At 46.0% G+C, this 27,622-nt stretch overlaps 1 protein-coding gene across 2 annotated transcripts; it reads right to left on the bottom strand.

Moving 5' to 3' along the window:
• Positions 1-775: 775 nt before the first annotated feature.
• Positions 776-25,114, bottom strand: pld7 (phospholipase D family, member 7). 2 transcript variants are annotated; one of them, XM_056300714.1, is made up of 12 exons: positions 24,882-25,114; positions 24,595-24,702; positions 22,534-23,517; positions 20,842-21,029; positions 20,425-20,605; positions 18,486-18,600; positions 18,208-18,335; positions 7,492-7,695; positions 6,163-6,302; positions 3,528-3,693; positions 2,877-2,976; positions 776-1,846 (listed from the first exon to the last, which is right to left on the bottom strand). In XM_056300714.1, exons 1-12 carry the CDS (start codon positions 24,882-24,884, stop codon positions 1,644-1,646), a joined length of 2,520 nt encoding a protein of 839 aa, XP_056156689.1. In that variant the 5' UTR covers positions 24,885-25,114; the 3' UTR covers positions 776-1,643. The 2 variants fall into 2 exon arrangements, with proteins under 2 accessions (XP_056156689.1, XP_056156764.1); XM_056300789.1 differs by lacking the exons at positions 2,877-2,976; positions 3,528-3,693.
• Positions 25,115-27,622: the final 2,508 nt, after the last annotated feature.

Genomic DNA, 27,622 nt, shown 5'->3' with positions numbered 1-27,622 from the left:
AGAGGTTACAATACGCACAGTAGGGGACCGAGAACAAAGGGAGGCGCAATTCATATCCTCAAAACCCTCTTCAGTCTGAGCATGTACTTTACAGGATTCCTACATCAGTAGGACACATTTTTAAATTCCTACGTCCCTATTTTAGCGCGGATAAGAAACCCACAATTATGTCATGTTGCAAACACTGGATGACTGACAGCTGTCAGTGTTGGGGGTGAAATATAATGGTAAGGTCCTGGGTTCGAGCTCTCTGGGTAGTCCAACCTTGGGGGTCGTCCCGGGTTGTCCAGTGTGGAGTTTGCATGTTCTCCCCGTGTTTGCGTGGGTTTCCTCCGGGTGCTCCGGTTTCCTCCCACAGTCCAAAGACCTGTAGGTCAGGTGACTCGGCCGTACTACATTGTCCCTAGGTGTGAATGTGTGTGTGTCGGCCCTGTGTGATGGCCTGGTGGTCTGTCCAGGGTGTCTCCCCATCTGCTGCCCAGTGACTGCTGGGATAGGCTCCAGCATCCCCGCAACCCTGTGTAGGACAAGTGGTTTGGATAATGGATGGATGGAGGTCCATTACTTACAGAGACAAACTGATCTAGATCAGACCATACAGGACTAGGTCTTGTGCCTAACTGACCTAAGAACAAAGACAACCGACAGACTGAACAGTTTTTATCTGTCAGTCATAGATCAGGGAAGGGAATCCAGTTTCCAAGACCGTTGCAATGATCCACAGACACGATGGTTCGTGGCTGGTGGTTTTTACAAGACCACAGGTCACATGACACTCTGGAAATATTTTATTTCCTGTATGAGGTTTGGCACATTCTGACGGCAATATACAAAATGCTCCGGGCATAAAACGTTTGTCAAATTATACAAAATATTTCCTTTGAAACGATAAGAAAAGCTACGATTCAAATGCAAATAATAATAAAAAAAACCCTCTTACATCAGATTAGATTAAAAAAAACAAAGCGGATGCAAACAAAAAGCAAATGTACAGTAAATACAACGACGAGACATGCTAAAAAACTTTCTTTTCTTTCACTTTTGTTTGGTCTTGAAAGTTTGGTTTTGGTTTGACTAGATGATAACGTATAAGCAAGGCTCAGCGGTTTTTATTTTTCAAAGCCATCCAGCATGCCGAATTTCGCCAAAAGAGGACACTGTTACATAACCTCACATGAACAGGAACAACTTTTGGATCCGTGGAAACATAAAATCCGGGTGAAAATCGGTTGAAATCGATCTGCTCCTTTTAAACAATCCGGGTATTTTTCGGTGAAAATCGGTAAAAACCGTAAACGCTGAGCCTTGTGTATAAGAAAAGAGGGCAGGAGCAGAAAAGGTCGTTACTTCATCCTACGCCCTTTCCCCACATGGTCCAGTTATCACGTGTGTTGTTACAGAGTTTGCAAAACATGTTCACTATTATTTCCACTTGTTCTGCTTATATATTTTATTTTAACATGTTCGAAACAAAATATCCATCAATATCAGAGCCACAGAGAGGGGAGATTAAACCTAATCGACACTAAAAAGCCACGTCATGCTCCCTGCTTGTCGGTAGTTCAAGTCGAGTCAAGTTGCAGTGAAGGACAGAAAGAAAATACTCTCGTGAAGTGAGGGGGCGCCGCACGGATGAACAAGCCTCAGTGTCGGTCACGAGGACACACGTTGGCCTCATCGGGGGACAGTGTGCGGGCATACTGTGAAGCCCAGTCTCTCAGGAAGAGCGCCTCCACCTGCCTCTGCAGAGTCTCCTGGCCTTCACCCGCTTCGGCACCCGTCTGGTTCACCACCAAGCCCACGCCTGCCGTCTGGGTGAAGTAATTCTCTGACCAGTTGGATGTTCCTGTGTCGAGAGAGAGAGAAACTCAGGAAAAGTTGGTCTGCGTTGGGCAGGACCTAGTTTAAATGTACCTTATCTTTCAGAACTAAAATCTAGCAAGGAGCTTTTGTGGGTCCAAATCTTAGATTCTTTTTTCATTTTGAGTCAGTTTTTTTTGGGGGGGGGGGGGTTTCTATCTTTTTCTCCCAATTGTACCCAGCCAATTACCCCACTCTTCCGAGCCGTCCCGGTCACTGCTCCACCCCCTCTGCCGATCCGGGGAGGGCTGCAGACTACCACATGCCTCCTCCCATACATGTGGAGTCGCCAGCCGCTCTTTTTCACCTGATAGTGAGGAGTTTCACCAGGGGGATGTAGTGTGTGGGAGAATCACGCTATTCCCCCCAGTTCCCCTCCCCCCCGAACAGGCGCCCCCGACCGACCAGAGAAGGCGCTAGTGCAGCGACTAGGACACATACCCACATCCGGCTTCCCTCCCGCAGACACGGCCAATTGTGTCTACTGTAGAGACGCCCGACCAAGCCGGTGGTAACACAGGGATTTGAACCAGCGAGACCCGTGATGGTAGGCAACGGAATAGACTGCTACGCAACCCGGACGCCCCATTTCGGGGCAGAGTTTGAGTCGTGGAACTTAGCTTAACAGTGCTACATTAACAGTTTTTGTGAGAGCAGCCAATGATGTGAACCAGTCCTCCAAGTTTTACTGAAATGTAGCCTGCAAACACTTTTAAACAGGGCACAAGTATGGTGTCTCATATGTAGCTCAACAAAGTACGCCTGCCAGAATAATGCACCACATAGTCTTCGTTAATGTACATGCAGTAGACATAAGATCTGTAGGATGCAGAAAACATAATGGTGCACTGGGACCAACACCACTTTTAGACTCCTGCAGCGAAGACCCTCTCATACCATCTGAGAAGAGTAAGTGGTCTAAAGCAAAATGTTTTCATTTCCTGTGCAAGTGTTGCTGCAACAATTCAAACAGTGAGACTGCATGAGGCCTTAGTCCGCAGAAAGTGATGGGGTACCTATGTAGACAACTCTGTCCGTCACCATGTACTTTGCATGGTTGACGCGTGCGAACGGGATCTTCCTCTGCTCCCCTGTCGAATGCACCGTGAACACTTTCTGGTGAAAAACACAGATGACAAGAGATCAGGACGGGGAAAATTAAAACGCTAACCAGTCACAAACACAATACTTACATATCTAGTCTTGTCAACTGTCTGTTGAATAGGAATGTATCACTTTTGGGCTACGACGCAACACAGAAAATGATGGCAAGCCCGGATGTTGGCTGACAAACGGTCTGCCAAGTCTGTTGTTCCTGGACATAGTCCATTTCAGACATGGCAATAAATTAAACCATTGCACCACTTTTTTTTTTGTGTGCAGCGCACTGCAGATGGAGACAGAGCTCCTATAAGGCATTCTGCACACCCCTGAAGCAAGGCCATGTGCGTCTTTCAGAGAACTCAAAAAAATAATGAAATCAAAGCACATATGACAAAATCAAATCAATCTAATCTGGTGCTAAAAAGCACAACTAACAAACCCACAGTCCCACAGCAACAGACAACATCGCAAAGAAAGAGGATCTGTCATGAAAGAAGCAGCATTGAAAGGATGAGCTCTGTTAACAGTAGCTAGCTGATCACAGAAACTGTCAGGGAACATACTACATTGATGTCACATCCCAACGGAGGTCTGTTGAGCACGAGGAGCGACTGCAGGAAGACGAACATGGAGAGTGGCGAGTGCTGCCAACAGCTGACCAGAAGTTTGACCTCCACCCCTCTGGTACAGGCAGCAGCACGGAGGGCTGAATCAATGGCGGGCCAGAACCTGACACAAAGAAACCAAAACATTTTTTTATGTCTAAGCAGTGGTGATAGTGCAATCGTTCCATTAAATCTAATGTTTCTCCAGTTTTTTTTTTTTTGTGTAGTAGCGCTACATTAAGTGGTGGTACATTATTCTGCAGTGCAATAGGTACAAAAACATGCTACTTTCTCAGTCTAAGGGAATCTTAACGTTTCCCTGCCCCCACCTGGGGCAGTCTGACCACCTCTGCCTGTTCCTGGTCCCAGCCTACAAACCCCTAATAAAACGGGTCAAGCCAGCAGTAAAGACAATCACTGTCTGGCCAGAAGGAGCAGTCTCTGAACTCCAGGACTGTTTTGACAACACAGACTGGAGTATTTTTGCACATTCAGCTACCCATGGCTCCCATATAGACATTAATGAACAGACATCTGCCATACTAACCTACATTAACTTTTGCACTGAGAGTGTCACAACAAAAAAATCAGTCCGCACCTTTCCAAACCAGATACCCTGGATGACCAGTGAGGTCTGGCAGCTGCCGAAAACCCGGGATGCAGCGTTCAAGTCAGGTAACTGTGAGGCCTACAGCGCAGCCAGATCCACCCCCAAAAAGGGCATCAGAACAGCCAAACATAAATACTCCCTACGAATAGAGGACCACTTTCACAATAACTCCAATCCCCGGCGAATGTGGCAAGGCATTCATTCTATCACAGACTACAAAAGCACCAATAGCGGTCCCACTGTCCATGATGCCTCCCTGCCAGACGAGCTAAATAATTTCTATGCCCGCTTCTACAAGGACAATACTGACCCAGCCACAAAAATCCCCAGCCACCCAGAAAACCAGGTGCTCACTCTATCAGTCGCAGAGGAAGGCTGCCGGACCGGACGGCATACCGGGTTGGGTCTACCGGGAATGCTCCGACCAGCTGGCTGAGGTCTTCACAACTATATTTAACCTCTCACTGTCCCAATCCATAGTCCCAGCATGCTTTAAGACCACCTCTATCATTCCTGTCCCCAAGAAATCAACATCCACATGTCTGAATGACTATCAACCCATAGCACTCACCCCCATTGCCATGAAGTGTTTTGAGAGACTGGTTCTGGCTCACATCAAAAACATTATCCCCCCCACATTCGACCCACATCAGTTCGCCTACCGTCCCAAAAGGTCTACTGAGGATGCCATTGCCACTGCCCTGCACTTTGCTCTGACCCACCTTGAATTTAACAACACATACATCCAGATGCTGTTTATAGATTACAGCTCTGCCTTCAACACTATCATCCCCGCCAAACTAACCACCAAACTCCTCTCCCTTGGCCTCAACCACTCCCTCTGTAACTGGACCCTGGACTCCCTGACCAACAGACCTCAGTCTGTTAGGTTAGGTGACCACACCTCCTCCACCCTGACCCTCAGCACAGGTGCCCCTCAAGGCTGTGTTCTGAGCCCCCTTCTTTTCTCCCTCTTTACCCATGACTGCCTGCCAACTCCCCCTTAAAATGTTATAGTTAAGTTTGCAGATGACACCACGGTCATTGGCCGTATCACCAACAATGACGAGACAGCCTACAGGGATGAGATTCAGCACCTCACATCATGGTGCACTATAAACAATCTGGTTCTCAATGTGCAGAAGATGGAGCTGATCATGGACTTCAGGAGGTCTAGAAGCTGTAGCCACTCCCCCATTCACATCAATGGGGTGGAAGCGAAGCGTGTCTCCAGTTTCAAATTCCTTGGAGTCCACATCAACAAGGACCTCTCCTGGACATCAAACACCCAGGCCCTTGTGAAAAAGGCCCAACAACACCTGCATTTCCTGAGGAGCACCCATTTATCCCCCAAAATTCTCACCAACTTCTACCACTGCACCATAGAGAGCATCCTGACCAGCTGCATCTCAGTGTGGTACGGCAACTGCACCTCAGTAGACCAGAAAGCTCTACAGCGGGTCGTCAAGGCGGCCCAGCATATCACCGGTACCCAGCTCCCAGCCATAAAAGACAATTATCACAAACGCTGCCTTCGAAGGGGTCTCAGCATCTGCAGAGATCCCACCCATCCCAACCATGGACTGTTCGCACCCCTGCACTCTAGGAGGCACTACAGGAGCCTCAGAGCCCGCACTACCAGGCTCAAAAACAAGCTTCTTTCCCCAAGCTGTTGCCCACCTGAACCTGGCTACCCACTGAATGTCTGTGGATATTTTTAAATATTTTGTACTCGTGCTCTTTTTTAACTGATTTGTAGCTTTTGGTCTTCATCTGTGTATATCTTATACTGTGTTTGCTGTGTTTGTCTACATGTGCCTGCACCTTGTTTTTAATGACAATAAATTGAATTGAATAGAATTGATGATGTGGCTGGTCATTACAAATTAAGTTTGTTTTACATAATCACCGCATGCAGATGCTAAGTCGAAGCAGTCAAAAAAAATTCTGATGGGTTTCTCTGAGCTGAGCAGGGCAAGTCACCTGAGTGGCTTGGTGAACTGAGACAGAGGAAGGTAGTCCATAACCGAGATGTGGATGAATTTCTGAGCATCCGCGATGACGGAGAGGATGGAGGAGAGATCATCTGTGCGGCCACGGGTTGATATCAGGGATGGGGCACTCTGGAAACAAACAGACCGCTGAACACTAAGCCATTGTGGGTATTGAATTTGAAAATGGCGCAGAGTTCATTTTCCAGAATACCAAGATTGCGAAGAGGGTACACTGATACATTGGTTTGACTGATCAGCTGCTGAAAATTTGAGATTGGAGAGCAGAAGTGAAAAAGTACTCCTCTTGCAGTGTAACGTTAGTAGTGATGAAATTAACCAATAACAAAAACTATGGGATGCCAGAAAGGCATCAACACCTGAGTCTCAGTATGATCCAAATACAGTACAGGGAAGCCGTCACATGATGACATATCCTACACATGCTACACTTTATATACATATAGCATGCCTGGCTGGTATGGCTAATGGTGACTGTTAGGACTGTACAGGTTTCTGACACAACTACAATTACACAAGTTAAGCTGCTCATTGGCCCAAGTAGTGTGTCAAACTGTTAGGAAGTTGCGCCAGTGTACGTTACATCATTCTTTAGTTTTAATTAGAAAGGCACCTCAGTGTGAGGTGTGCATATGAGGTGTGCAGAAAAAGCTTCATTTGATATACAAATGAATCCACACATTATTAGTCATGAACAGTCATTGTTAGAGTTAGCACTATTCATGTTAGAATTAGACCAGTTAATGTCTTTAGCATGAATTATGTAATAAATGTGAATATTCCATAAATGGAAAACGAGCCAATGAAGCCATCCATCCAGCCATTATCCAAACCGCTGATCCTGCTCTCAGGGTCACGGGGATGCCGGAGCCTATCCCAGCAGTCACTGGGCGGTAGGTGGAGAGACACCCTGGACAGGCCGCCAGTCCATCACAGGGCCAACACACACACATCCCTAGGGACAATTTAGTACAGCCGATTCCCCTGACCTACATGTCTTTGGACTGTGGGAGGAAACCGGAGCCCCCGGAGGAAACCCACACAGACACGGGGAGAACATGCAAACTCCACACAGAGGACGGACCCGGGACAACCCCCAAGGTTGGACTACCACGGGGCTCGAACCCAGGCCCTTCTTGCTGTGAGACGACAATGCTGACCACTGTGCCACCGTGCTGCATGCTACACAAAGAAGCCATGGAAAACAAGACATTTTCTGAAAAAAACAAACAAACAAACAAACAAACAAACAAAGAAAACAAAAAAGCAATGACAACTTGAAGTGTAATGTTGAACTCACAGACAGGTAGACACGTGAAGGCACTCCGTTGAATTTGAGGTGCAGGGGTCGCTGGGAGCTGCTCAGGGCCGAGAGGCGAGCGGGCCAGTATGGGGGCAGGGAACCGTTCTCCTCGGCGCCAATGTTCCAGTAAACCTCAAAGATTCGATGCGCATCCTGAGCCAGGCAGCTGCAGTCCTCCACTGAAATCCCCACCTCCTTCACCTTGGACAGCCAAAGAGATCAGTGGTAAAGTTAGTGACGATGGTGACTGTAAATCAGGGTGCACTGGGTACGATGCTGAGCAAAGAGGCCAAGCAGACGGTGCTGAAAAGGCAAACAGCAACAGGACTACACACCCAAACTGACTGAAAAGTGGTCAGTGCAGTGCTGCATTAGCTATTCAGTGCATTAGAAAAGTTGAGACGTGTATTTTCCAAACACCGCGTCTCAGTTGCTTTCAAACCCCAAAACACTGCGCCAGGAAGTTGGTCCACCCCAAGGATCGGGTCCCCCAGGACAGACAGAGCAATATAGTGTACGCTGTTAAGTGCCAGGAGGGTTGCTGTGACTTGTACATCGGGGAAACCAAACAGACGCTGGTGAAGAGGATGGCACAACACAGGAGAGCCAACACGTCAGACCAGGACTCCACAGTCTACACCATCTACACAGTCTACACCATCTACAAGCCAGTGGCCACTCTTTCAGGATGAGGATGTGCACATCCTTGATAGGGAGGAACGCTGGTTTGAACGGAGAGTCAAAGAGGCCATCTATGTTAAGAGGGAACGACCACCCCTGAACCGGGGGGGGGGGGGGCTAAGAGTACATCTGTCACCATCTTACAATGCCGTGATTGCAACTATTCCCAAATCCTCTGTGAACAGTACACATGGCCACTGTAACTCTAGTTAATGGTCATGGCAATTTGCATATGAAACCGGTCGTTAGTTTGGGTCATTATGTCACTGTATTCTTTATAAGGGTGGGGTACCTGCAGTCACGAGACTGAAGAGGTCACTTAGATGATGATGAAACGTGTCTCTCGATAAATGTTGTGTCCACATGAACTGATTCAGCTATCTGGTAGTACGTTAGACATTTACCAGAAACTGCAGTTAATTTTACATGGCCGTGATAGGACATGTGGCCTTCTGGTTAAACACCAACAGTCCAGCGTAGAGCAGAGAAAACAGCTGTCCATGCGCACCCCAAATAACAACCCCTCACAAAACACCCAATACAGAGCGGGTCTTGAAAACACACTATACAGAGCGGGTCTTGAAAACACACTCTATACAGAGCGGGTCTTGAAAAAACACTCAATACAGAGCGGGTCTTGAAAAAACACTCAATACAGAGCGGGTCTTGAAAAAACACTCAATACAGAGCGGGTCTTGAAAAAACACTCAATACAGAGCGGGTCTTGAAAAAAACACTCAATACAGAGCGGGTCTTGAAAAAACACTGAATACAGAGCGGGACTTGGAAAAAACACTCATTACAGAGCGGGTCTTGAAAAAACACTCAATACAGAGCGGGACTTGAAAAAACGCTCAATACAGAGCGGGACTTGAAAAAACACTCAATACAGAGCGGGACTTGGAAAAAACACTCATTACAGAGCGGGTCTTGAAAACACACTCTATACACAGCGGGTCTTGAAAACACATTCTATATAGAGCGGGTCTTGAAAAAACACTCAATACAGAGCGGGACTTGAAAAAACACTCAATACAGAGCGGGACTTGGAAAAAACACTCATTACAGAGCGGGTCTTGAAAAAACACTCAATACAGAGCGGGACTTGAAAAAACACTCAATACAGAGCAGGACTTGAAAAAACACTCAATACGGAGCGGGTCTTGAAAAAAACACTCAATACGGAGCGGGTCTTGAGAAAAAAAACACTCAATACGGAGCGGGTCTTGAGAAAAAAAACACCCAATACGGAGCGGGTCTTGAAAAAACACCCAATACGGAGCGGGTCTTGAAAAAACACCCAATACGGAGCGGGTCCTGAAAAAACACTCAATAGGGAGCGGGTCTTGAAAAAACACCCAATACGGAGCGGGTCTTGAAAACACACTCTATACGGAATGGGTCTTGAAAACACACTCTATACACAGCGGGTCTTGAAAACACACTCTATACAGAGCGGGTCTTGAAAAAACACTCTATACAGAGCGGGACTTGAAAAAACACTCAATACAGAGCGGGTCTTGAAAAAACACTCAATACAGAGCGGGTCTTGAAAAAACACTCAATACAGAGCGGGTCTTGGAAAAAACACTCAATACAGAGCGGGTCTTGAAAAAACACTCAATACAGAGCGGGACTTGAAAAAACACTCAATACAGAACGGGTCTTGGAAAAAACACTCAATACAGAACGGGTCTTGGAAAAAACACTCAATACAGAGCGGGACTTGAAAAAACACTCAATACAGAACGGGTCTTGAAAAAACACTCAATAGCGAGTGGATCTCGAAAACACTCAATACAGAGCGGGTCTTGAAAAAACACTCAGAGAGTGGATCTCGAAAACACTCAATAAAGAGTGGGTCTTGAAAAACTCAAGAAAGAGTGGGTCTTGAAAAAACACCCAATACGGAGCGGGTCCTGAAAAAACACCCAATACGGAGCGGGTCTTGAAAAAACACCCAATACGGAGCGGGTCTTGAAAAAACACCCAATACGGAGCGGGTCTTGAAAAAACACCCAATACGGAGCGGGTCTTGAAAAAACACCCAATACGGAGCGGGTCTTGAAAAAACACCCAATACGGAGCGGGTCTTGAAAAAACACCCAATACGGAGCGGGTCTTGAAAAAACACCCAATACGGAGCGGGTCTTGAAAACACACCCAATACGGAGCGGGTCTTGAAAACACACCCAATACGGAGCGGGTCTTGAAAACACACCCAATACGGAGCGGGTCTTGAAAACACACCCAATACGGAGCGGGTCTTGAAAACACACTCTATACGGAGCGGGTCTTGAAAACACACTCTATACAGAGCGGGTCTTGAAAACACACTCTATACAGAGCGGGTCTTGAAAACACACTCTATACAGAGCGGGTCTTGAAAACACACTCTATACAGAGCGGGTCTTGAAAACACACTCTATACAGAGCGGGTCTTGAAAACACACTCTATACAGAGCGGGTCTTGACAAAACACTATACAGAGCGGGACTTGAAAAAACACTCAATACAGAGCGGGTCTTGAAAAAACACTCTCTACAGAGCGGGTCTTGGAAAAAACACTCAATACAGAGTGGGTCTTGAAAAAACACTCAATACAGAGCGGGACTTAAAAAAACACTCAATACAGAACGGGTCTTGAAAAAACACTCAATACAGAGTGGGTCTTGAAAAAAACACTCAATACAGAACGGGTCTTGAAAAAATACTCAATACAGAGCGGGTCTTGAAAAAACACTCAGTAGAGAGTGGATCTCGAAAACACTCAATACAGAGCGGGTCTTGAAAAAACACTCAATACAGAGCGGATCTTGAAAAAACACTCAATAGAGAGTGGATCTCGAAAACACTCAATAAAGAGTGGGTCTTGAAAAACTCAAGAAAGAGTGGGTCTTGAAAAAACTCAATACAGAGTGGGTCTTGAAAAAGACATCCGCATAGAAACAGATGAACGAGGAGGGTGGAGTTAAGACATAATTAGAATAGTTATAATTGCAATTAAATTGAGTTCTCTTTCAAAACAAATGTTGTGGGAAATAATTTAAGTATTTACATCATTAGGAATATCTTTATATAGGTTTAAAAATCAACAAAGTGTAGATATACAATGTACAATACATATATATATATACACACTATACAATGTACAACGTGATATACAATGTGTGGGTTTACCTGTGTAGGATGTATGATTATTACACATCAAATGCAGTTATTTTGTATCTTAGATATGACGTAAACAGTATTTTTTATCCTAGATATGTTGGAGCTGGAAGTAATGGTGTCTCAAGGCAAGGTAAGTGTAGTATAATCCTGTCACTAAATGGCCACAAAACACCTATGGAAAATAATGGTATCAAGAAGTACAGTGTAATAGAAACGGGGGGGGGGATTGTGAGAGAAATTCATACTTGATGTTGATGTACTTTTAATCTTTCACCATGTATGACCTACACCATGTTTAACTTTATTTTACATTGCTCAGAGAGATGCTTGAAGTCCATGGGTAACAGAACAAAGGTGGTCTTATAAAGCGTCTTCTCCAGGTGCACAAATAAAGGCCCACTGTTGACTGGTGGCTGATAGCAGAGGAATTATGTGAGACTCACTGAGTGTAGCAAGTCTGTTCACACTAATTGGAGAAATGGCCTTGGTGGGATGAGAGCAGGAAGACATGAGATAAGGGGGAAGTCATGAAAAAGATTCAAAGGACATGGTGGTCACTTTATTTGACAGGAGTGGCGGACCAACCACGCACTACAGAATTGTGAGATATGTGCGGCAAATAACAACAGAAAGGCCTTTTCAGCGCCAGTCGGACATTCTGCCGCCTGATGGACCAATCAGACATCTCATGATAGACTGTGTGGACACGATCACACAAGTGCAAAATAAAAGAGACATGCACTTGTGGACAAGTTCAGTAGATGAGTGGAAGCCATACCCGCTGCCAAACCAGATGCAACATCAGCGGCAAAATTTTTGTGCAAAAGCGGTGTTTCCCAGGTCTGGCATACCAGACAAGATCCATTCAGACAATGGGGCAAAAAAATGGTATTGGATATGCTACTAGCGGAGAAAGGAGAGGTCTGTGCAATGTTCGGTGAAACTTGTTGTACATTCATCCCTAATAACAGTGCTTCCAATGGCACATTCACAAGAGCCACGGCCCAGCTTGACAATCTGGCGACACAACTCAGAGACAACGCTGGTCATGGTATGTGGGACGTGGACTGGTTTGAAAAGACATTCAGTGGCAAATGGGGCACTCTGTTTGCCAAGATAGGAATGGGTATAGCAGGCGTCCAGGTAGGGTAGTGGTATTCTCCGTTGCCTACCAACATGGGAATTGCCGATCAAATCCCCGTGTTACCTCCGGCTTGGTCAGGTGTCCCCACAGACACAATTGGCCATGTCTGTGGATGGGAAGCTGGATGTTTCTGGTTGGTTGAGGCACCTGTTTGGGGGGGAGGGGGAACTGGGGGGAATAGCATGATCCTCCCACGCGCTACGTCCCCCTGGCGAAACTCCTCACTGTACTTCACTATCAAGAAGTACAGTATAGTGTATGTCCACATCTAAGTTTGTGTCTTCTTTTGATGGCTGAGAGAGCTGGCACTGGATTGGCTGGGAGAGCTTGGTCTGGTGCATCCTGTGGGCCCAGGGTCCTGCCCAGAGCTGTGCCCAAAGAGGAAACACCGAGGGCAGTCTGACAGGATGCGAAAGTGGGGCAGGCTAAGCTAACTGCTAGTCCATGCAGACTGGCAGTTCCAATAACACCGAAGGCGGTCTGGCAGCGGCCTCGTCTAGTGTTGACTGTATTTTTAGTGTCGTCGTGTGGAAAGGTGTGTCAAAGGCTGGCTCAAGCTAACGTTGGATCAGCTGAGGGAGCCTGGTCTGCTGCATCCGGAGGGCCCACGGACCACGGCCCTTCCTGGAGCTTCGCCCGAAGAGGAAACACCGTAGGCGGTCTGACAGGACGCAAAAGCAGGGCAGGCTAAGCTAACCGCTAACTCATGCAGACCGGCAGTTCCGACAGTCATCCTGGCTGGCGTTTGTTCACCTGGACAGTGATATTTTTTTTGTTTACTTTGGATTTATGTGTTGGTTTTGATATATGTGTTCTTGTAGTTGTTGGATATGTGTTTTTGTCTTTGTGTTGCACTGCTGTGGGCTGGGGAAACGATATTTTAGGTGGTCAAAGGTTAAGCCCCACAATAGGTGGGACTAAGTTGTGGCATAAAGGTGTGTGCATCAGGAGGTCAGGTCAGTTGCTCCATGGACCAACTCGGTATATTGTTGTACCTAGAAGGTATTGGATATCGACTGACTATGAAAAACAGTATGTCGAGAAGAACATTCTCCCACAACATCCAAAAAAGGTATGAAAATTACTGTTGTGATTCGCTTCTATGCACCTTTGCCTTTTTGCTCTGCCTGTTGACACCTACGTCCTACCGGACTTGATCCTAGTTGTTTGACACTTGCTTGCGTTGTCACCTCCTGACTAGATGCTTGTGTTGTATTAACTCTCTACGTAGCTTTGGATATAAGCGTCTGCTAAATGAAACTGTAGGTTGTAACTGTAAACTTTCCTTGCCACTGCATTTATAGTCTTTTTTTACTGGGACGTAGCTTAACCATGTCATGTAATGTGCTACTTCAGAACACTTTTTTTCTTAAAGCCCCTTGAGGCAAATTTGCAATTTGTGATATTGAGCTATACAAATAACATTGACTTGACTTCTTTCAGCTTGTTTCTGTTTCTCAGGGGTCGCCACGGCGGATTTTATAGTTTCCATCGGTACCCTGTGAGGACACAGCACCAATGGCAGTTGTTTTTAACTCGAGACTTGACCGATCCGGTATGGTCTTATCAATCTGCATAATGATTTGGCAAAATCTTACGTCGGATGCCCTTCCTGACACTACCAATGACCCTATGGACGGGGGTACAAGTAAAGCGCAGGATCCCATCCCAGTAGTCATGAATTTGTGCCCATGCCTGTCGCGGAATGAGGGAACAAAATAACAAGAGAGGGGGTGTCCGGGTGGCATGGCGGTCTATTCCGTTGCCTACCAACGCGGGGATCCCAATTCGAATTCTCGTGTTGCCTCTGGCTTGGTCGGGTGTCTCTACAGACACAATTGGCCATGTCTACGGGTGGGAAGTCGGATGTGCCCTGGTTGCTGCACTAGCACCCCTTCTGGTCAGCCGGGGCGCCTGATTGGGGGGGACCTGGGGGGAATAGCATGATCCTCCCACGCGCTACGTCCCCCTGGTGAAACTCCTCACCGTCAGGTGAAAAGAAGCAGCTGGCGACTCCACATGTATCGGAGGAGGCATGTGGTGGTCTGCAGCCCTCCCTGGATTGGCAGAGGGGGTGGAGCAGTGACTGGGACGGCTCAGAAGAGTGGGGTAATTGGCCGGATACAATTGGGGAGAAAAGGGGGGGGGGTCAACAACAACAAAAAAACAACAAGACTGGACTGAGGAGGGAGGAATGGATGGTATGTACACAAACACTTACATGCATTTGTACATTGCCAATATGGCTCTGCAGCCCATCTATAAGCCGCGAGTAGCTTCTGGAGTTGAACGGGTGTCAGATGTGGCACGGCTGACACTTGTAGTGCACAAATATGTAATCGTGGTCAAAACTTTATAAACATTTCTAACGTTCAATCCTGGAGTGGGTCAAAAAGCACAAACATGAACGTGTGCCAGGGGAGGAGCTGAGAGTCCTGCTCAGAGGACCATGCAAAGAATACCAATTCACTTGAAGCGCACACACGCACACGCACACGCACACACACACAAGAGAAAGCACATATGTCTAGCTGAGTGCAAGCAGAGTCAAGCCAAGGCCAGCGGAGAGATGAGCAAGGAGATTATTAAGCATGTCTTTTCATCCTCTCCCCTTCATCATCAATGCAGCAAAGAGGAGCACATGCAGACAGACTGACACCCAAAGCATGCTCTCGCACACTTTATCACCGAGTCGTCCTTGAAGTGTATGTAGTGGAAATGAAAACGCCTTTGTGCACGACTGAGTAAGCACGTGGGCAGCTGCCTCGGCACTGAGGGTTTCCACAAACTCAAACTTCTCTACATGTCATTGTAAATTATGTATGCATAACTTGCCAACATCCTTGTTTACCTTGTTACGTAACTAACTGTGGGTGGTACATTTCACAGGTGTGAGCGAGGAGGTGGTAATTATTGATGCTGTGCATTTTCATGTGCTAATGTGCTAATTTCAGTGGTGGGGGGTGGGGTGGAGGGTGTACACATACACAACTGCATTGATAAAACAGGGTCTGTGTGTAGTGTATCTGCATGCATGTGCAAGTGTGTATAGCTGTGCTGCTCTGTGCCTGCACATGTTGGCATAGTATAACTTTGGCCACGTGCATTCATGCATTTGTTTACTATTACTACTACTACTACTACTACAGGTACTTCATTACATCTTAACAACAAATATTACTAGGACCACTGCAGAGAACTGCAGATGAACATTTAATATCCATCCATCCATTATCCAGAACGCTTATCCTGCTCTCAGGGTGGCAGGGATGCTGGAGCCTATCCCAGCAGTCATTGGGGGGCAGGCAGGGAGACACCCTGGACAGGCCGCCAGTCCATCACAAGGCCGACCCACACACCTAGGGACAATTTAGTATGGCCGATTCACCTGACCTACATGTCTTTGGACTGTGGGAGGAAAGCGGAGCACCCAGAGGAAACCCACGTAGACACGGGGAGAACATGCAAACTCCACACAGAAGAGATGAAACAGTTACTGGTTTTATGATAAACCACGGTAAGATTCCCGATGGTTACTACCACCATTTCAAAGTTTATCTATCATTAAAACCGTGTTTTATTACCGTGCTTTGAAAAACTTCCGCTAAATACTGACCAACATCAGCAACAGCCTCCCATACATGGGGCTTCTTCTCCCTATTCAGTGTTTATTGGCGGTTGGCAAACAAGCTTAGAGGTGCACTAGCGCCACCAACTGGACTGGAGTGTGGAACTAAGCACGCAGGCGCAGCATGCAACGCGCGTTTGTTTTTCGTCAATGAGAATGTGGCGGAAGGTCGGGACAGGACCCTCGCTAAGACGTTTCAGCCCAAGTCTGAAGCGTGGGCTTTACCTTCCTTTAAACCTACACTAGAGACACTTTTCATGAAAAAAAAAAGTTTCTTTAGCATGCTAAATCACAGAGTTGAGCTGAACAACAGAAAACCCTCCGAACAGCGATCCATGAAACAGTGAAATTGCCCCTTGTGAGTTTTCCTGGTCAGGTACGACCAGTGCTGCAAAACCTGTCACGGAGGAGACCTTGTGACTTGAGCAGAGAACGTGAAGAAATACCTGCGCTCTTATCTGCAAAGTGCAGTTACGGCTCATGACCACGAGGTGTCATCTTTAATGTTAATGCACATGTGATCGGTCAAAGAGAGTTGAATCAGTTCATCTGGACACGTTTACTGAGAGAAACGTCTAATCATCATCTAAACCCTTGCTCTTATACTTAATCTAATTTAAGCCCCGCCCTTATAAGTAATCTAATCTAAACCCTGCCCTTATACTTAATCTAATTTAAGCCCCGCCCTTATAAGTAATCTAATCTAAACCCTGCCCTTATACTTAATCTAATTTAAGCCCCGCCCTTACAAGTAATCTAATCTAAACCCTGCTCTTATACTTAATCTAATTTAAGCCTCGCCCTTACAAGTAATCTAATCTAAACCCTGCCCTTATACTTAATCTAATTTAAGCCCCGCCCTTACTAGTAATCTAATCTAAACCCTGCTTATACTTAATCTAATTTAATCCCCGCCCTTACAAATAATCTAATCTAAACCTGCTCTTATACTTAATCTAATTTAAGCCCCGCCCTTACAAATAATCTAATCTAAACCTGCTCTTATACTTAATCTAATTTAAGCCCCGCCCTTACAAGTAATCTAATCTAAACCCTTGCTCTTATACTTAATCTAATTTAAGCCCCGCCCTTACTAGTAATCTAATCTAAACCCTGCTCTTATACTTAATCTAATTTAAGCCCCGCCCTTATAAGTAATCTAATCTAAACCCTGCCCTTATACTTAATCTAATTTAAGCCCCGCCCTTACAAGTAATCTAATCTAAACCCTTGCTCTTATACTTAATCTAATTTAAGCCCCGCCCTTACTAGTAATCTAATCTAAACCCTGCTCTTATACTTAATCTAATTTAAGCCCCGCCCTTATAAGTAATCTAATCTAAGCCCCGCCCTTATCAACAACACAGTGGCATAACGACCGAAACCAGCGATGTTTCATATGCAAATAAGCGTGACCATTAACTGGACTTTCAAAGGCCATATGGCCATGTGTACTAAAAGATTTGAGAATGCCGCCCCCCCCCACACACACACACCTGCACACCAGGTTCAGGGATGGTCTGTCTGTATCTGAGGCTGAATCTGTAGTCTGCCATCTTACGTGCCGTTTGCTTGTACCCACATACGAGTTTACGGCAATCCTCGCCAAAACGAGTCGAAATGGCTCATCTAAGTGCCCTCTTCAGTCTAAACTGACCGCAGGTATCCCCACCCTTATGAACAACGCTTCATACACTTTCTCTGACTTTCTTACCTGGCTCATGCATAAAGACATGTTTGATATGGTTTTCAGATGGTCACATGATGTGTTGGCCACGTTATTATTTTAATGTTCATGAAAACAAAGTGTGCATAGTGCTGCTAATTGTACTTGTGGTCTTCAATATAGTAAAACTTGGTGAAGTGTTTCCAGTGTGTGTATCGGTACTTTTTGAACAGCTTCAGCAAATTTTAACAATACCGCGGTAACACTGATAATCGTAAGAATTTTGGTAACTACAGTCATGATGTGAAATTTCATCTCCACCGCGGACTATCTATCCCCGTAACAAACTGGCCACAGTATCGAACACGGACCATACCCAATCCAGCATATACTAGGTCTTGAGGTAATCTTGTTGGACTATACCTGGCTTAAGGAGCGCCAGTCCATATTGGCGCTGCCCAAGTAGATATGCTTTTGATCCACCACCCACAGCTTGGTGTGGACGATACCTCCAGTCACAGACTGCAGGTCTACCTCTCGGATCTCTGCACCTGATAAACACACAGGACAGATTACACACTAAGTCTTCCCATCCGACGCCTTGATCTGAATAACAATATATTTACTTGTGGTTTTTAATCAACGACAAACACAGCAGCAAGACCGCACAACAAGCTCCCAAATGTCAGCACATGTTGTACCTGTTGCGGCCAATTCAGACGTATCTTGACTCGACGTCTGTGGGGTGTTTACTGCGATTTGAAGTTTAACAGCTTTGGCTTTAAGTTCTTTTAGCTGATCAAGCACCTTTCTTCCCTGCAGGACATGAAGGACATACATCATAAATGACATGCGTTTCTAAGCACCTCTTATGAGTCCAGTAATTTGACCATATAGCCTACATTATTCAAGATTACCTTATTTGTCCCTAGGGAAATTCGTCTTGGACATAAAGGCTGCCACATAAAAACACATACTGAAGTACACTACCGTTCAAAAGTTTGGGATCACCCAAACAATTTCGTGTTTTCCATGAAAAGTCACACTTATTCACCACCATATGTTGTGAAATGAATAGAAAATAGAGTCAAGACATTGACAAGGTTAGAAATAATGATTTGACGGTCCGCGGTGGCGTAGCGGTCTAAGCATCGGCTTGGTGTCGATGCAGTTGCCCACTGGGGACTGGGGTTCGCGCCCCGGTCTCGTCAGATCCGACTATGGCCGGGCTCGATGAAGCGGCAATCATTGGCAACGCTGTCTTCGGGAGGGGGGCGGAGTCGGCTTGTGTTCGTCATATGAATGCGTCTCTGTGTGTGTCGGAAAAACAGTGGTTCGGCTTGGATTCGCCTTGTCACGAAAGTGGGGAGGCGCTTTCCTTCGAGACTGCCGGCCGGAGAGATGCAGTTGGCGAACGCATGCAATACGAGGGTGGGTGTTTGAATTAAAATAGGGATCAATTGGCCACTAAATTGGGAGAAAAAAGGGGAAAAAATCAGAAATAAATTTAAAAAAAAAAAGAAATAATGATTTGTATTTGAAATAAGATTTTTTTTACATCAAACTTTGCTTTCGTCAAAGAATCCTCCATTTGCAGCAATTACAGCATTGCAGACCTTTGGCATTCTAGCTGTTAATTTGTTGAGGTAATCTGTAGAAATTGCACCCCACGCTTCCAGAAGCAGCTCCCACAAGTTGGATTGGTTGGATGGGCACTTCTTTGAGCAGATTGAGTTTCTGGAGCATCACATTTGTGGGGTCAATTAAACGCTCAAAATGGCCAGAAAAAGAGAACTTTCATCTGAAACTCGACAGTCTATTCTTGTTCTTAGAAATGAAGGCTATTCCATGCGAGAAATTGCTAAGAAATTGAAGATTTCCTACACCGGTGTGTACTACTCCCTTCAGAGGACAGCACAAACAGGCTCTAACAGGTACTATTTAATGAAGATGCCAGTTGGGGACCTGTGAGGCGTCTGTTTCTCAAACTAGAGACTCTAATGTACTTATCTTCTTGCTCAGTTGTGCAACGCGGCCTCCCACTTCTTTTTCTACTCTGGTTAGAGCCTGTTTGTGCTGTCCTCTGAAGGGAGTAGTACACACCGGTGTAGGAAATCTTCAATTTCTTAGCAATTTCTCGCATGGAATAGCCTTCATTTCTAAGAACAAGAATAGACTGTCGAGTTTCAGATGAAAGTTCTCTTTTTCTGGCCATTTTGAGCGTTTAATTGACCCCACAAATGTGATGCTCCAGAAACTCAATCTGCTCAAAGAAGTGCCCATCCAACCAATCCAACTTGTGGGAGCTGCTTCTGGAAGCGTGGGGTGCAATTTCTACAGATTACCTCAACAAATTAACAGCTAGAATGCCAAAGGTCTGCAATGCTGTAATTGCTGCAAATGGAGGATTCTTTGACGAAAGCAAAGTTTGATGTAAAAAAAATCTTATTTCAAATACAAATCATTATTTCTAACCTTGTCAATGTCTTGACTCTATTTTCTATTCATTTCACAACATATGGTGGTGAATAAGTGTGACTTTTCATGGAAAACACAAAATTGTTTGGGTGATCCCAAACTTTTGAACGGTAGTGTACACTGACAATAATACTCACACTAAAGGCACGCCATTGAACTGACCTGGGAGTCGGTGGGTTGGGTGAGCCCATCGTCTGTGTTTCGGAGCGTGAAGTAGAAAGCGGCAATACGGACTGAGCTGTTGGCCTCCTTCAGTAGATGCAGCCAGCTGTCTGAGATGCTCGAGAGGCCCAAGGGGTCAGAGTAGAACAGATCCTCAGGTACGCTCTCCACTAGACGCACCCTGAGCAAGGAGAGCGAGCAACACATGCAACAGAACACCTTTAGATGAAGGATTAGCTCAGGTTTTGAGTTTTTATGGACTTACAAAATCATCTAGTTTGATAAATTGCACTACCCTCTTCAAAACCCCAGGTATGCTTTTAACTGGTTTCGGTGTATTTAAGGTAAGATGACAAACCCTGAATCTTAAAAACAGATGAGGTGATTTGGTGACACCGAACGTTCATATTGTCTCACCGGCAATCAGAACCACAAGGCTCTTCCACAAGTCCAATCCCCTCGAGCCAGTGCAGCTCCAGCTGAGCAGTGAGGTGGGCCACCGACATGGGGAGCCCGTACTGCCAAACATGCTGTCCAAATCCTCCGAGAAGAAGCAAGGTGATGGGCAGGAGGAAGCAGAATCCAAAGTTGGGGCAAGATGATCGCTAAAAAAAAAAAAAAAAAAGGACAACCAGAACATAAGTTTTAACCTGTTCAAGTATTGAGACATTAAAAGAGACTCAGGTTTGGGATCGTGTTGCATTTAGGGCTGTACCGAATGGTCTGAAGCTTCATTCATCACATTGACATGCTGCGCAGGTTTTTTATTTTTTTAATTGCATGTCTATTCATTTCGGACCCCTGACCCAGTGGAAGAAAAATGCTGAACACTACCCAAAACTCGCAGTGACCACTAGATTGCATCCCAGTGATGTCAACTCCCGCCGAGCCCATTTTTTTCCAAGGCAAGGTTCATTGTGAGCAAGCTAGAAGCTCACTTCAACTGGACCACATCAACGAGCTGATATTCCCGGCCCACAGCAGGAAAAGCGTTAGCAAGTCACAGACCACCACCAACAGCCTTTTGGTAGGCTACAGCGGTTTGTGACATCGTTACCTAGGTTACAACTCCTGTCCTTTGCACAACAAGCGAATGTCGGTCAGACCGAAATTCTCGTCACCAGACTGTTTGGATTTTTTTTGGGGGGGGGGGGTTTCCCCCTTTTTTCTCCCCAATTGTATCCGGCCAATTACCCAACTCTTCCGAGCCGTCACGGTCGCTGCTCCAACCCCTCTTCCAATCCAGGGAGGGCTGCAGACTACCACATGCCTCCTCCCATACATGTGGAGTCGCCAGGCACTTCTTTTCACCTGACAGTGAGGAGTTTCACCAGGGGGACGTAGCGCGTGGGAGGCTCGCTCTATTCCCCCCAGTCCCCCCCCCCCAACCAGAGGAGGCGCTAGTGCAGCGACCAGGACGCACCCGCAGACACGGCCAATTTTGTCTGTAGTGACGTCCGACCAAGCATGAAGGTAACACAGGGATTCAAACTGGCGAACCCCGTGTTGGTAGGCAACAGAATAGACCGCCATGACACCCAGATGCCTGACTGTTCAGATTTTGCGTTAAAAAAAAAAAAAGAAGAAGAAAAAAAAGGAAACGCTTCAATCTGAAATGTTCTGAATTTATTGCCATTTCTGCCGTAACATAAAGCTACTATGTTACTATAAGTTTAAGGGCGCAATTATTATTTCATCATTATTTTATGCCCTTCCTGGATTATTTTATGCCCTTAACATAAATACATGTATTTATGTCGACAAAACTGACCAGTGGTATTCATTGATTTAATATGAAAAGACTTATGAATCACTTTATTCAAATTTTGCCCGAGGATTATTTATTTATTTATTCATTTGTGGTTTTTATGGTGACGTCTTAAATATGACAGACATTTGAAGCTTCATTCGAGAACCTCAATAGAGGCTTCGAATGTAAAAAAAAAAAAAAAAAAGACATTTGGTACGGCCCTAGCTGCATTCCAAAGCTGTTGAGACAGGACGCTGTAATTTTATGCAAGTCACACGGTTAGATCGCTACAGGAAAAACAAAGTAATATCATGAAACTAAATACGCCCCAAAAGCCAGATGGAACAAGCACAACTCACCCTTGTTGACTGACTTGCTTTAACTGGCTCGTGGAGTACTGCAGAGATGGTGGGTTCATCAGTATCAGAGCTGTCCTCTGGGAGAGTTGTGGACTTTGGCGGAACATTCTGCAGGCTTATATTCTGTTTCTGACTGCCATTCACTTCCCCTGATTCCCCGATACCCCCAAAAGCCCACTTTTCCACTGGAGGATCATCTATGTGTTGAATGTCTGATGATGACGAACTATCTTCCTCTTCAAGTACAAAGTCAGATTTGACTGGCTCCGCCTCCCATGGCGGCTCTTCATCCATAATAGCCTGTACCTGGCTCACATTTTCTCCATCTCCACCAATCGCCTCTTCAGACTCGAGGTTCTCTGTGTCACCAGAGGCCGAGAGGTGAATTTCTTCTCCTACATCAACCTCCCACATGTCTGCTGCATCTACCTGCAGTGTCTGGCTGAAGGATGGAGGATGAGGTATAAGGTCTTGAGCAAGGTCAGCTTCTTTTTCCAAGGCACGGTCACCTTGATCCACTCTGATGGCCGGCCTGGGGGTTACCATAACACCAACGTGGACAGGCTCCGCCATCCAACCACTTTCTTGTGATGCAGAAGTTAAGGTATCATCTGTAGACAAGGCAGCTTGTTCTGTGTGGCTGATAGAGGGGGCCTCTGATGCCACCTTAGAAGGCAAGCGGGCTGTTGGTAAAGGAAGGGCTGTGATACCGTACAGTCTAGACTTCGGCACCTCCACGGCTCCACTGCCAGCTTTCGGTTGAGGCTCAGCGGCATCACTGGGGATATCTTTAGGGGGAAGCTGCAGTTCTGTGCTGTGGCTGCCGCTGATGGGTCGTTTTTTGGTGCTTTGAAAAGTCGGGATCCGAGAGATGGACTGCTTGCCACTTTTGCGGTTCATATCTTCTTTCTCCTCAAGCTCTTTTCCTGCAGTAATCTCCTCTAGTTTAAGACGGTCCAATACGACACTACAGAACATTGGATTCTGAAGGAAAGATAAGCTTTGAATTACTGAAAATCGATTTATGGCAGGGGAAAAAAAAAAGACTTCACCCCCCACTGTTAACCTGTAGAAACAATTTGTCAGTACAATGGCCTTCTTAGCAAGCTAAATGTAAGTCTCATAGCTGGGTATAGTCTATAGTGAAGCTCTTAGGTCAGCTGAAGCAATAGACCCATGGCATCTGGACACTGCTTAGCATCCTGTGCATCACCGTTCTTCATAAATTTTATGTCCATTACAATTCTGTTATCCTCTTTCAATGTTGTATTATGTAAACTGCGTGAACACAACATCTATTGCACGCTGTCCATCTTGGGAGAGAAATCCCTCCTCTGTTGCTCTCCCTGAGGTTTCTTCCTATTTTTTCTCCCTGTTAAAGGTATTTTTTTTTTTTTTAGGGAGTTGTTCCTTATCCGATGACAGAGCCCAAGGACAGGATGTTGCGTTGCTGTTAAGCCCACCGAGGCAAGTTTGTAATATTGGGCTATACAAATAAAACTGATTTGATTTGATTTAGACCCAAGACCTGCAAGACCCTAGTTCAGTTTGCCGAAGCTGGCAGTTGAAATCATTGTGCATTGTTTAATCTCTCAAACTTCCTCACGATAACTCAGATAAAACCTTTAGATTTTACCGTTTCTTTTTCTGGTAGATTAAAAGAACACCTTTAACCGCTGCCTCAAAGCTACCCACAAGCGCGTGGTTTTTCTGTTGTTGTTGAAGGGTCGGTGCGCCAAGTGGAATGTAATGATGTCACTGCAGATCTGGACTGTACCCATTTCAACGCGTGTTCTAACTCACTGCACGCATCAGTAAATAGAAGACCCCTGGTGTTTTCGTGAGCGTCCATAAACAGTGACAAGGTATATAGTGTGAGTGAGGGAAATAAGATTTAGATAAAAGCATGCAGATACTTCCTGGTGGTTCTTATATGGTGGCCGCACAGACCAATGACGGCACTGTAGTCCAGGAAATAAAAACAGAATGTGTACCACACCCAAACATCTTTGAAGCACTTGGAAAAAAAATGGCTACAGTTTTGACGCGGCTGCCGCCTACCGTTGCAGTCTGCCCCCGATCGTCCTCCTCGGGCCGAGGTGTGGTGCGCTCCTCATCCTCCATCACCTGGCTCCGCACCGACTCCGTGTCCGAGTCCTCCGTTTCCTGCTGTGGATCAATTGACTGTACTCAGTAGTGCACCAGGCTGCACACGCACACACATGCTGACATCTGGCTAAACGGCCACATCAACACAGGCAACACGATGCCAGGGCGACAAAAACTAAAAGGTGGGCAAACACTTGTTCAAGCTTCCTCACAAGCACCGGTCGTTACCATACACTCACCATAGCGCTTGTCCCGTTAACCCTCTCTACTCAACCTATTGTCTGGCAGGGGGGGGGGGCAACTGGATCTTCACGTTCAACGACAAAATACAAAAAAAGGTTTACGACGAAGATAAAAGTGGAAGAGTTGAAAGAGGGCTGCGGGTCTTGCAGCCGTAAACGTGTGACCGGATCAGGAGCTGGCGAGTAACTGTTTGCGGTCTTCTTTTCCGACTCACTCCGCGGCGAGTCATCTAGACTGGCGTCTGACGCCCGCAAAGCTCACTACGTGGCTGCGGAGGAAGAGGCGGAGAAGGGAAACTTAGAGCGGTAGCTAGCAGCAGCCGTGGAGGAAGAGGCGGAGAAGAGACGCTTATAAGCGGTAGCGGTTAGCTAGCAGCAGTCGTGGAGGAAGAGGCGGAGAAGAGACGCTTATATAGCGGTAGCAAGTTAGCGAGCAGCAGTCGTGGAGGAAGAGGCGGAGAAGAGACGCTTATAAGCGTTAGCGGTTAGCTAGCAGCAGTCGTGGAGGAAGAGGCGGAGAAGAGACGCTTATAAGCGGCAGCAGTTAGCTAGCAGCAGTCGTGGAGGAAGAGGCGGAGAAGGGACGCTTATAAGCGGCAGCAGTTAGCTAGCAGCAGTCGTGGAGGAAGAGGCGGAGAAGAGACGCTTATAAGCGGCAGCAGTTAGCTAGCAGCAGTCGTGGAGGAAGAGGTGGAGAAGGGACGCTTATATGGCGTTAGCAAGTTAGCTAACAGCAGTCGTGGAGAAAGAGGTGGAGAAGGGACGCTTATATAGCGTTAGCAAGTTAGCTAGCAGCAGTCGTGGAGGAAGAGGTGGAGAAGGGACGCTTATAAGCGGTAGCGGTTAGCTAGCAGCAGTCGTGGAGGAAGAGGCGGAGAAGGGAAACTTATAGCGGCAGCAGTTAGCTTGCAGCAGTCGTGGAGGAAGAGGCGGAGAAGGGAAACTTATAAGCGTTAGCAAGTTAGCTAGCAGCAAAAACATCAAACAACCCACCTCGTTCTCCTCCACCGGCGGCGCTCTTCTGCCCAGCAGCCGCCTTGACCTCCTCCGTCCGGACGGCACCTCGTATGACTGACCCGCGGAGCCGTGAACCGTATATTTTCGTGCACGCAGCGTCGCCGGCATATCGGTTTAATTCTCTCTTGGGCGGCAAGAGGCACCGCGCATTACCGGTGTATCCGGTCACCCCGACAACAACAACAACAACGACGACGACGAGCGATGCAAAAACAAACGTGGGGCGGAAGTGGCCAAACTGAGTCGCAGTTATCCTCTTGAGGGAACGTAACCACCGAGCAAGACGTGGAATCGCCGGTTGGTTTTAACATGGGAAGGACGTGTTTTTGTCAACATCGGGAAGCGCCGAGTTGAAGAGACCGCGGGTTTATTTGCCCTGTCGGGATTGGCGGTTTAACAATTGACACGCAACAACAATAGGACAAACTCCTCCTATCACACTTCAACAAGCGTGCTGACGCTTCTTCTTCTTTCTCGGCTTCTTGTTGCGTATTGTCAGTTGGCAAACAACGAATTGGCGCGTTACCGCCACCAGCTGGTATGGAGCGTGGCTCAGAATGTCTATAATTTACGCTACCCCCCCCCCCAAAAAAATAACCCTCAAATCTTCTTAATTAAATTAGTTACACTAAGAAACTGAAACAAGATTTTATAAAACTCGGTGTCTGACTTTCTGTCTATATGGAGAGATCCGACGACGACTTTATAGTTCAGTGTCTTTATTTCAACGGTGACGGTGACAATCATACAGTAGCTAGCTCCGCAGTAGTGACTCGTCTGAGTGCTAAACGTAGACTGACGATTATGTGGTTCCTCTGCGTCCTCATGCGTCAGATGGACCAATCAGCTTGCAGCTAACTTAACAGCCAATAGGAGTGCTTGTATCACATCAACCTTATAGCTAAACGGGCTATTATATTCTAGAGCAGTGTTTCTCAACCGGGGGTCCGCGGACCCCTAGTGGTCCGTGGTGTAATTGCAAGGCGTCCGTGAAAATAAAATATCTTTAAAAAAAAGATCCTGTGACATTTATAGAAATAGGATTATTTTACTCAAATGTGACTGAGACCTTTATCTACCTAAACTATAAAGGGTAATAGGACTTTTTTCTCTAATTACATCTGTTTCACAAGTGTAATCTATTGTACTTTAATAAGAGATCTCGCTCCCGTTTGCATTGTTAAAAGTTACTGCATAAAAATTCTGTTGTTACATATATCTGAAAGTTACTGAATACATATTCTGTTTTGTTACATATATCTGAAAGTTACTGCGTAAGAATTCTGTTTTGTTACATATATCTAAGTTACAACTGAAAGCTCTTATTTTTGCCCCAAAGAGTGAATAAATGCTATAATGCAATTTAAAATGCAGTTTCCACTGTTTCTACAAATTGCAACCCCCCTCCCCCAAGATCATGTCGAGGGGTCCTCAGGGTAGATCAAAAATACGCAGGGGGTCCAGGACCCCAAAAAGGTTGAGAACCACTGTTCTAGAGAATATTACACTCAGTTGAATTCTTCTGTAGAATATCTACTAAATCAAATTGTATTTTTATTTTTGAGATTTTGAGTCAGACGCCATCTTTCTGCCTCATATTTCTGACAGTATATCATAACGTGCTCTGTTGTTCCTTCTTGCCCACATCTGCCTGTATTGTGTTTGTCTCTTTTGAAAAGTGTACTGTTTAGTCCAGTGTGTCCAAATCTGAGTCTTGAAAC

The sequence above is a fragment of the Lampris incognitus genome, chromosome 1, assembly GCF_029633865.1.
Source record: "Lampris incognitus isolate fLamInc1 chromosome 1, fLamInc1.hap2, whole genome shotgun sequence".
Lineage (NCBI taxonomy): Eukaryota > Metazoa > Chordata > Actinopteri > Lampriformes > Lampridae > Lampris > Lampris incognitus.
This window is presented reverse-complemented; position numbering and strand designations above follow the sequence as displayed.